At 37.4% G+C, this 11,618-nt stretch overlaps 1 protein-coding gene across 1 annotated transcript; it reads left to right on the top strand.

Annotated features, from left to right (window-relative positions):
* The first annotated feature begins 291 nt into the window (after positions 1-291).
* On the top strand, positions 292-7,555 carry LOC141483866 (uncharacterized). Its single transcript, XM_074178788.1, has 3 exons — positions 292-572; positions 6,328-6,491; positions 7,252-7,555. The coding sequence occupies exons 1-3, from the start codon at positions 377-379 to the stop codon at positions 7,528-7,530; spliced, it is 639 nt and encodes a 212-aa protein (XP_074034889.1). The 5' UTR covers positions 292-376; the 3' UTR covers positions 7,531-7,555.
* Positions 7,556-11,618: the final 4,063 nt, after the last annotated feature.

Here is an 11,618-nt window from a genome sequence, read left to right as displayed (position 1 = left end):
GTTTTTACATAAAAACTGTATTATAGATTAAGTGAAGCTTTGTCCACAAGAATACTCTTATGACAATAAAGTATATTCTCTCTCTCTCTCATACTTCATCTCTTGATGACGCCAACTCGATTGATAAAGTCGCGAAGTGTTCTGAAGTTCTCTGTATTGGAATAGTATTCGTTATGGATCAGTTATCCATATTTCTGCATTTTTAATTCATGAAAAGTTCGATAAAGTGTTACATTGAGGTATCATAATGAATTTTTCTGTTTCTCTTCCAGTACATCTGAAGAGTCACAAACAGTCCCACCTATGCGGCAAACTGGAGGAACTTCCCGGACCTGATCGTCATATTTACTTTCCGTCGTCTAACACTAGACATGCGATGCAAATACAAGGCAGGCCGATTTTCACAATTTCCTACCACCTCGTCGACTACTGCTACAACTTAACTTTCGTGGCAAGAAACGGCTCCTACGAGTTGAAGTCTGCCGGGGACTTGGAATGCACTTTCAAGATTTATTTGCCTTACGGAAACAGGGTGGCGTTGAAGTTGCGGATTGGGGATAGTTTGGTAACAAGTAAGTTAGACTGGTTTTGTGATTTATTGAATCCTGGTAATGAAAAAAGTTGTGAAAATGGATTATGGAAAGTTACTTTGGACTTGAGATTAAACGGACATCACTCGAGATAATTGTCGTAAATTGATCGAACGGGTAATGACCATTTCTCGCATGTAGAATACTGTACTTTTCGAATGTTCAGGTTAGGTTAGGTATGAAGTGAGTGGGTCTATTCAACTCTCCATCGCAACCCGCAAGGGTTTATTGTGACTCACATATATTCACACTCGACCAAATAAACCCAGCTCCTTAACGAAGCTGATTAGTTTGTATGGTGAGTGGTCTTTCAGGTCATATATTAAGAGTACAGCTCTGCCAAACTCTGAAAATCTGAGTCGGTCCCCAGCGAGGCAGGCACGAAGTATATGCTCTGCTGTCCCATCATTTTCCAAACAGAGGCGACACACACTGTTTTCCGATAGTCCGAGTCTCTGCATATGATGATTCAAATGACAGTGGCCTGTAAGAAGGCCTGTTAGACATTGTAGTTCATCCCTGCTATGATCCATCAACTGTTTGGCATCAAGCTTCGAAGGGTGGATAAACGGCTTGGATTGAGCCAATTCTGTAAGATTCTGCCAGAAGTCCATGAATCTTCTTGCCATCCTGGTATCCAATGTTTGTTCGGCAAAGCCTAAAGCGATGCCAAAGACAAGTTCTGGTCTGATGAAGCTGCTTGCAGCACCCTCCTTTGCAAGGGAGTCAGCAGCTTCATTACCTTCCATGCCAGTATGGCCAGGAATCCAGTCGAGTCTTCCTATCGAGGAGAGTTGTTTTTGGCAATCTGCTACCAATTAAGACGTTGCCTGGTAGGAGCCAAGAGCTTCCAACGCCGCTTGACTGCCCGTGAATATTTCATTCGACTTGTGTATGAGGTTGGATTTTTCCAATCTCTACGAATACAATTATTAGCGTAAAATTCCGCTTGAAATACAGTCGCATAGGTTCTTATGCAGGTTGATATCTCTACCGGAAGGTGTTTCTGATCCATCTGTGGACCAAAAACTATCTGCTCTTAATATTTCACTCTCCCGGAAGATCCAACTCTCTCTACTCGGAAAGAGTACTTTATAAGGCAGTTCGTAGTTGACAGTTGGAGGCATGAAATCAGAGGTCATTTCCAGAATGTTGCATTCTGCATTGAATCGATTTGTGCGACTAGCAATGTGCACAAGTCTAATCTTGAGGAATGTTGTAGTTTTCTCTTTCTATTTGGAACATTGGATATTCCAGCATGATAGGTTTTACTGTTAGAGGCATTTCACAATTTTGGCACTGTAATTCCTCTCCCCGAAATATTACGTATTCATGGGTAAGCCTAGTATGTCCTATTCTGAGTCGAGTCCCAATCACTTGCTCTTTTCTCGTCAGATTTATGTGATCCCACGATCCCACCGCTGTTTTGATTTCTTTGAGTTTGGACTGTATATTTTTCCATTTCTTATTCTCGATATCCCCCAGGAAACTTTTTATATATGGTTTTAAATCTGTGTAGGGAGTCATCTGTGAGGCTCGGGTTTATTATCGCCTCGCGTGAGTTTTGGTCAGCTATTTTATTGCCTCCTATTCCTATATGGTATAACCTACCTTGGTATTTATGTAATTACCAAAAGGTAGTTCGGCCCAGGCTAGTCGATTATTGTCAAGGCTGGACGTGGGTGAGGAAAATATGTTTTTTTATAGTCGAAATAGATGGAAAAAAGTGAGCCCTGGGGCGCCAGTTGAACGTATTCAACAGGGAAAGGGTTGTAAAAATAACCAAAATGTCAACAACGAAGCTCCAAGCTTGAAATTTATATTAAATTGATATACAGGGTGTTCCTTAAACACATGCTAATATTCAAGGAGGTAATTCTTAGACCCATTTTGAGGAAAAAACGTCTTATGGACGTATGTCCTAAACGCCTTAACTTTTGAGATACAGGGTGGCAAAGTTTTCAAAAATAATCAGTTTTTTAATAATAACTGAGATAATTTTATAGACATCTTTGGCATATTTGGTACATATGTTCCATGCCTCAAGGCGCATTTTCTGATGTACAATTTTCTTAATTTTCTCTGCCAGTGGCGTACGTACGAGTTTTGAAATGTATATTTTTGGCGAAAAAAATACTACGCCATTGCTTTATTTCGGAATTAAAAATTATTTTTAAAATCTCCACACATTTTTGAGCACATTTGATTTGCAGGGTTTTCTTTGTCCGACGCATGGTTTTCGCTCAAAAAATTAAAAATCGCTTTACTTAAGGATAAATTTCTTAAAAATCTGATGCGGTATCGTGCATCGACTAAAAGCAAACTAAGAGATTAGATTTATTGCAAAATAATTGAGGATCTAAAAGGTATTTGTTTGTTGTCAGATGCACTGTCCTCAATTAAAATTATGTCATAACGCAGCACCGCTTAATAATTTTTGAAAACATAAATTTAGTTATCCTGGAATGAATGACGTGTAGCAGAATTTATTTACTGCACACCTTGGAAATATGGAGTTTGTTGATATGTGATTTCTTTTAAAGATTAAAAGCAGAAAAAACAGCGTACCAACCATAGCAATAAAAAACGAATTATCTGTATGTACAAACGTCAGTAGCTAATATTGATGTTGGTTTAAAGTAAGGTGTTGGTGTTAAAAACTGTCACAGCGCGTTTTGATTGATTTTGAAGTGTTATTGAAGTTATTTTGGTAGTCCGCTGTTTTTTTGAATATCAGTAAATATGGTAAATTATACGAATGCGGAAATGGCGCAAATGCTTTACGTATATGGCCTTGCCGATGGTAATGCAACAGAAGCCAGGCGCATTTGTCAGGAAAGATATCCTAATCGTGCCTTACCAGATAGCCGAACCTTTTCAAATATTCATCGTCGACTTGGGGAAACTGGTAGTTTCAAGAAAGGGACTCCGGAAGGTAGACCTCGAGTAGTAAGAACTCCTGAAATTGAGGAAGCGGTGCTGCAAGAAATTGAGGAACATCCTGAGACGAGTACGAGGAAGATCGCTAGAACTCAGGATATTTGTCATCAAATTGTTTGGCGTATTTTGGTTGATTTTTTGTTATACCCATACCATATTTCAAGAGTGCAGGCATTACTCCCCAGAGACTTTCCACAGCGTGTGAACTTCAGTCAGTGGTATCTACAAAGTATTGCACTAAATCCGCAGTTTGAGACACAAATTTTGTTCACAGACGAAGCAAATTTTTCTCGGAATGCCATTCAAAATTTCCATAACAATCATGTGTGGGGTGAAGAAAATCCCCATGCAACCCATTTCCAACACCAATTTTCGGTTAATGTATGGGCAAGAATTATAGGTGATCATCTAATAGACCCATTTTTCCTACCAGGACGCCTTGATGGTCGTTCTTATATACACTTTCTCGAAGGAGACTTACCTGGGTTATTGGAAGATGTGCCACTTGCGTTAAGGAATCGAATATGGTACATGCACGATGGCGCCCCTGCTCATTTCAGAGTTTTTGTCCGAAACCATTCAAATACAGTTTATCTTAATCGTTGAATAGGTCACGGAGGACCTCAGCAATGGCCAGCAAGATTCCCCGATCTCAACAGTTTAGATTTTTTTATGGGGTCACCCTAAAACTCTTGTTTATAAAACTCCCGTTAATACTTTAGAAGATTAAAGAGAGCGAATAGTTGCCTCGTGTGAACTATACGAAATACGCCGGGAATATTTGAACGGGTGCGTAATTCCATGCGTAGAAGGGCGGAAGCATGCATACTAAATGCAGGTGGCCACTTCCAACAATTTTAATAATCAGTTTTGGTATTATTGCTAATTAACAAATTTGTGGTATTCGTTTAGACTTACTGCCACAAAATAAAATAAAACTCGTTTTTGTGAAAAATTTATTTTTTTGCATATTATGTTTCCAAATATTATTAGGGAATTGGTAATGCGTTATGAAGCAATTTTCAGATTCTCATTCATTTTAGAATTGATCTAATTTCTTAATTTGCTTTCTGTCAATTTTTATTTTTTTGAGTGAAAATCATGCGTCGGACAAAGAAATACCAGGAGATCAATTTTTCTCAAAAATAAATGAGGATTTTGAAAATGATTTTATTTTGAAAAGAAAGCATTGGCGTAGTACTTTTTCCCCAAAAATATTCAATGCGAAACCCATATGGATGCCACTGTTTGAAAAAATACAAATTTGTGTACATCAGAAAATGCGCCTTGAGGCATGGAACACATGTACCAAAGATGCCAAAGATGTCTACAAAATTATCTCAGTTATTATTAAAAAACTGATTATTTTTGAAAACTTTGCCACCCTGTATCTCAAAAGTTAAGGCGTTTAGGACATACGTCCATAGGACGTTTTTTTCTTAAAATTGGTCTAAGAATTACCTTCTCAAATATTAACATGTGGTTAAGGAAGACCCCGTATAAAAAGAAATATTTAGAAACTTCACTACCAACTGTGTAATAACTCAAAAATTGATTTTCATATGTTATTTGCAACGAACTAATGTAAAAAACAGGCAAATATATATACATTAAGTTTGAAGAACCAATATTTAATACAAAAAACGTTCACAGTAAACATATTAATAAGCCGCTATAGGCCGTTTTGATCACGATATTATTACTGGAAAACTCTTACTTCGGGACAATATCGAATCAAAAGATTTGAGTATTGCACTGACAGAGATAGACCTTGACGTAAATTGAAAATGAGGGAACAAATAAGCGGTTAAAAGTAACTGCCTGAATCTCAATTCTTCCAGAATCTACTTTTCGATCAACTTCAATCAAACTAGATAACTATCACCCCCGTCAACAGCTGTCATAGGTGCCCAGAGAAAAGGAAAATGCTTAAAACTATCCTTCAATTTTAGGAATGAACTGTAGATTTCAGTACTCAGATCCCTCCAAAATATATATTGCTACTCTCGGGTTATCATCATCTCTGATATTTTTTCTTATATACTTGCTACGGCTCTCCGTTGGTACTTTCTAGAGTGTCTACTCATATCTCAGAGAATGATATGTATGATGCAACTATAGCTTTTCCGAAGAATTTCTCTCACTGCTAGATAAACATGCCTTGAAACCTTTTTTTTCACCACCAAAAAAATGAATAAAAGATCTGACAGTGCTCGACGTGAATCTTTCGTAGGTGATCTTTTTATTCTTGACCAAAAAAACCTGAAAACATGTGTTATGGAATTCTCTACCGATATTTCCAGAATGGAAAATGAAAATATTGAATTGACTGATTTCGTAACGGCATTACGATAGATACTAATCTGGATTGTTTTTAAATCCTGACCGTGAAAATCTCGATTTCATTTACTCCTGCTAATTCTTCTGAATTCAGAAATTCAAATCGTTACAATGGAAGGGGACCCAAAGAAAGATAACTTGCTCATTCAAAACTCACAAATGACAAAGTTCTCTTTCAATAATTTTACCAGTTCACTGCCTCACATTGTTTGTAGACCACTGAGCGACTCTGAGACTATTGTGAATTTCTCTGCTTCATTTGATTTTGTATAGAGAAGTGCCTGCTCATTGTTGTGAGGATTGAAAAGTTATGTGTGGACTAATTCATCATAGTCAATATTTCCTCAAAACCATTTTAATGCATACAACTTCATCTTGTCATCCGAAGCGTACCAACCTGCATAAATTCTAACACCCTTCGGGCGAAATGTCAACCCTATTTCGTATTCCGTTTCAGGTTCCCCGGAGACCAGCCTGAACTTTCAGGACTTCAGAAACGGCGAGAATACATGTGGAGGCCTTCTGACACAACTTCAAGATGGTCCATCATCGTGGTCCCATTGTACCAAGCCGGGAGACTCCGAGAGACAGATCGAAATCGTCTCCAGGGAGAATAAAGTGGTGAGTGCTTTTTCATTATTCATCTGTGGGGAAGTTAGGAATCCATAAAACTTTGACCAAGAACGAAGCCCGAGAAACATTAGATTAATATTTGTGGATTGAGGGATGATTTCGCTTTCAACTTTCATGTATTCAGTAATAATGTGTAACCTTTTTCCTGTTGAAATTTTTTGTTTTCATGAGAACATTCCCGAAGTACTTTTTATGTAGAGTTCAATGGGGTAAAAAACTTATTTTTTCTGTGACGGGAAGAGAGTTTGACATTTTATTTCTGATGACAGGTAACAAAATGTCACTATATATATAATAACTATTTATATCACTATATATAAAATATATAACTGCTCCGTCTCCGTCTCCTCCTTCTTCTTCTTCTCCTTCGACTTCTTCCTCATTCTATCCCTCTCCTCATCCTTCTCCTTCTCCTCCTCCTAATCCTCCTCTTCTCCCTCCTCCTCCTCCTCTTCTCCCTCCTCCTCCTCCTCTTCTCCCTCCTCCTCCTCTTCCTCTTTCTCAAGTGATGACCGAAATCTACTCAAAACACTCTTGTCGCTTCAGAAAGAAAATATGGTTTTTTGACGCGCGTTTTACTACCTAATGAAGTTGGCATCATCATCAGATTACTAAAAACCTTAGTCTTTCAGAATGAAAATGACGCACTCAGAACATTTTATTTATACATGACTCACAAGATACTCTAAATTTTGTCAATGTCAATAATTCTGATGATTCCCGTACACACTTTTTCTTCAATTTTCAGGTGCTCAAAGTTGTAGTGCGGAGCTCGGATGGATCTCTCGATAAAACGGGTAGTTTAGGCCTCAAAATGTCATACCGCGCCGAACCAGTCGAAAGTGTGGTGGGAGTATGTGAGTTCGGTTGGGTAATTTTGAGACAATTTTGCATCTCCGCTATGGAAGGGGTGAAACTTCCATGGGCACAAGCTGAAATGGAGTGTGCGCGGAAAGATGGACATTTGGCAAGCATAAGAAGTGAACTCGATCAGCAAGTACTGGATAATTTATTGATCAACAGGTAAGTGCTACATAGAAATCTCCTAAATATTGAAGTATGCGCACCAGATGATTTATTAATTCTGGAAAATTACGAATTGATAAAATATCACTATTATGAATGGAAGTTCCACTTCGAATGATTATCGTTTTCACTTCCTCATAATCTCGAGAATTTGAAATTTCAGCTGAATATCGTTATCTCAAAAACGCATTACCTTCAATGCAGAAACTAAATGTCCTATGAGGAAATATTGAATGGTAACAATATAAAAACTTCTTGAGGATCAATCTATTATGAGCAGATGTATTCAATTTGATAGACAAAACTTGTTGGGGTTGATCCCTTCGAATTCAAAGTCCAATCATTCTAAACAAAAAAACTCCAATACACACTGTCTGTATTCATTGTTATCTGAATAAATTATGTCATATGATGGGAGCTTACGTTATATTCTTGTTTTTTTCTGATTGATTCTGCCGTTACTTGATGAAGATCTTTAGTAATTTCATAAACTATACCTTATGATTCGATTCCCACAAACTTCATTTGAGAAATGTATCACGATATATTTCGTTAACACAGTAGCTTCTTCAACAGTTATTTGAATACGCCAATACACACATCGGAAAAGTCTAGGGATATTTTTATAACATACTAAATATCATAAAAATAAACGCATGAGGTCGTTTAATTTCGATTAAATTGGTAAACTCGACCACCCTGTAGATTTTTATGGGTTGAACAAAGCCTTCAAAAACGGTAACTAATCTTTTATCAAGTTTTTTACAAACTGTAGGTTTTCGGCTAAAATGAATAATCTGAAAGTGTCGAGTTTGTACATTCTATGCAGTTCTTGCTCAGCAATTGAACTGGAAATATTGTGCTTTAACATGGAACGCCATCACTTACCATTGGCTGAGATGAATAGTGCTGTAGGGCTTCTTCAAGGTGGCATGCGACAAAATGATGTAGCTCTTCGTTTGAGGGTCTCCCAAAGTGTTATCAGTCGATTGTGGCGGCGTTTCCGTGAAACTGGCAGTCCAGCCGAACAACATCCAGGGCGAGGACGCGCTGCAACTGCAGTTCAAGGTCGATTTTTGGTCTTAACCGCAAGAAGACAACCGATAATCACAGCACCTGAGTTGGTTAACGTGTTGCAGCAGACGCACCAGGTAACCATTGATCGTGATACTGTCAGAAATCGACTGCATGAAGCAGATCTCCACAACAGAAGGCCACTTAGATGTCCACCCTTGTCGAGAGGCAATCGCGGTAGAAGATTAGAGTGGTGTCAAGAACATCAAAACTGGGATGCAAATGATTGGGCCACAGTTTTGTTTACAGACGAATCCAGATTTAAATTTCATCCAGATTCTCGTCGAGTAAGACTGTGGAGACGACCTGGAAATAATGAACGTTTGAGACACGTCCAGGAAGTCCACACATACAGAGGTGGTACAGTAATGCTATGGGGCGGAATCATGATCGGCGGCAGAACCGATATCGTTTTTTCAAATCGCTCCCTCACAGCTCGACATTACCTCGACACCATTTCTCTACCTATCGTCCGTCCGTTTGCTGGTGCTGCTGGTGAAAACTTCCACCTAATGCACGATAATGCTCGTCCACATGTCGCGCGTCTAGTGACTGACTGGCTCACCAACGAAGGAGTTGATGTATTGCCAGCACAATCACCGGACCTGAATCCCATCGAGCATGTATGGGACATGCTTCAACGAAGAATTACTCCGCATATGGGGAACATTCACACACCTTTTCAATTGAGAGAGCTTTTAATCGCTGAATGAGCAAATGTACCTCAACAAGACATTGACAATTTCATTTTGTCGATGCACGATAGATGTAGGACCGTAATAAACCAGCGTGGAGGCTATACTTTGTACCGATTCCAATTTTTTTTGTATTATGATTTTTTTTCGAGGTGCCAAAAAAGAGCCATATTTTTTTAGTTTTGCTTATAAGCGTACTCTGTATTTTTGACCATTTGATAAATTTTGTTGTAAGTTACATTCGTTTAATAATCACCCGTCAACTTTTTTTTCCCTGAAGCGATCTAAAAAAAAATTATTGCCATTTCTAAAAATATCCCTAGACTTTTTCGATGTGTGTATTTATACACCACAGGTTACTTCAACTGAGACTACCTTCATTAAATTACCTAAACCTCAACAATTTTTATATACTTGAGGTTCCTCTTCAATTATGATTACCATAACAAGTTCAATAATGGTGATCTATGCAAATCCAGTTGGTCATTCATGAGAATGTTTGAAGTTTTGAGTATATACATTTCCACTGCTTCCAAATAATTCAGTTTCAAACCATAATTTGCTATGTGTAAAATTTGGAACTCTTCATTAAAGATATAATTTTTTTCTAAAAGATGATTTGAATATGTGGAACTTGTTTTCTTATTTATATAGTTCATATGATGTTCCTGAATTCGATTCCTGAATGTTCTGCCAGTTTGACCAATATATACCTAAGCACACATTTCAGACTTTAAATCGCATACCCCTGATTTCTCGAATTTGGATGTTTTATCTTCATTATTTTTAACTAACTTTTCCAACGTATTACTTGTTCTATATGCAATTTTAATGTCTCGTTTCCTCAAAAATGAAGCCACTTTTTCCAAAATACGTTAGAGCTCCATAGTTTTGATTCTGATTATCTAACTTTTGAATTCCAAAAAGACTACCGCGTAGTCTTTTTTGGAAAGTATTTTGTTAATTGGTTCAGATTTAAACCCATTGTTTACTGTAATTTGCTTGATGATATTCAATTCTTTATTGAAATTATCTTTCGAAAGAGAAACATTGACTAATCTGTAAATCATGCCATTATAAGCTGTTACTTTGTGTTGATATGGATGGATAAAATCGTAAAGTATAGTATATAGTTTTTGATACATTGAATAATTATATTTGTTGTTAATTCTACTAATTGTCAAGTCCAAGAACTTGCTTGACTTTGAGTTGTCTGCTTCTCCTTCAAAAGTGAATTTATTGTTATTATGAATTTTGTCAATATTATGTTATGTTAATATGAAAAGTATCTAATTGTCTCTTAGTACCAAAAGGTCATCCACACATCTATGCCAATATAATAAATTGCTAGTCAAAGGATGTTTAAAAATCGACTTCTCTAGGTTATCCATGAAAATTTCTGCAAGTGAGGGGCTTAACGGATTCCCCCACAATTAAACCTTCTGAAGAGAAATAAATATTGTTGGTTGTTGAATTGAAAATGATTTTGTTTGAGACATAACGACATAAGGTCAATGACTTTTTTTACCCATTTTGTTTCATACAAACATTTGGCATGTTGAATTAAACGTCATAATTGTTCATAACACGAACTTAAGTTCATTATTCTACTTCGTTTCTTTCCAGTGAGCATTCTTTCAAGGTTCGAGAACAGAAAAATGTCACTGTGGGCCAGATCCGGAGAATATGTTGGATGAGGTAGCAATTCGAAGCCCAATTTATGCCAATTTATGCCATCGTTTTCATTGATATGTGACACGGTACATTGTCTTAATGGAACAGTATCATCATCTGCTCCGAATTGGCCGTTTTTCTTTCAAACACTTCAATAACGAAATAGAATAGTCGCTGTTCATGATATTTCCTTTTCAAGATATTCGATGAATATTTTACCATGCATATTCCAAAATATTGATACCATTTAACCTTGCCAGCAGACTGTTGCGTCTTTACACGCTTTTGAATTGGTTCACCACGTGCAATTCACTCAGATGACAATCGATTTGATTCTGGTGTAAAATAACATGATTACATATCGACGCATGAATTCAGATTTTTGAGGGTGGAGCAGTTTCAAACACTGTTGTCGTAGAGGAACCACTTTTCATCACACGTGACAATCCAATCCAAAAGAAGATCGTTTTGGTTGCGCAAATGCAAAGAAGAACATACTTCGAAATATAACACTGTCTTTTGATCTTTCAAATCGTGGAGCACCGGGCACCTGCTTTTCAAGCTCTTTGATCTTGTCAATACGTTTTAAACCAGCACAAACTGCATGGGAGCTGATGCTTATTTCCGTCGACATCCCACGCACCAT

Source organism: Leptinotarsa decemlineata, unplaced genomic scaffold (assembly GCF_025532065.1).
Source record: "Leptinotarsa decemlineata unplaced genomic scaffold, Ldec_3_MD MMD2_tig00004307_RagTag_RagTag, whole genome shotgun sequence".
Lineage (NCBI taxonomy): Eukaryota > Metazoa > Arthropoda > Insecta > Coleoptera > Chrysomelidae > Leptinotarsa > Leptinotarsa decemlineata.
This window is presented reverse-complemented; position numbering and strand designations above follow the sequence as displayed.

Bases quoted from the DNA above. Each gene is read 5' to 3' on its own strand.
- LOC141483866 (XM_074178788.1), top strand. From the start codon at position 377: ATGCAAATACAAGGCAGGCCGATTTTCACAATTTCCTACCACCTCGTC. The intron at 573-6,327 runs GTAAGTTAGACT...ATTCCGTTTCAG, and splicing joins TGGGGATAGTTTGGTAACAA to GTTCCCCGGAGACCAGCCTG. The intron at 6,492-7,251 runs GTGAGTGCTTTT...TTCAATTTTCAG, and splicing joins TCTCCAGGGAGAATAAAGTG to GTGCTCAAAGTTGTAGTGCG.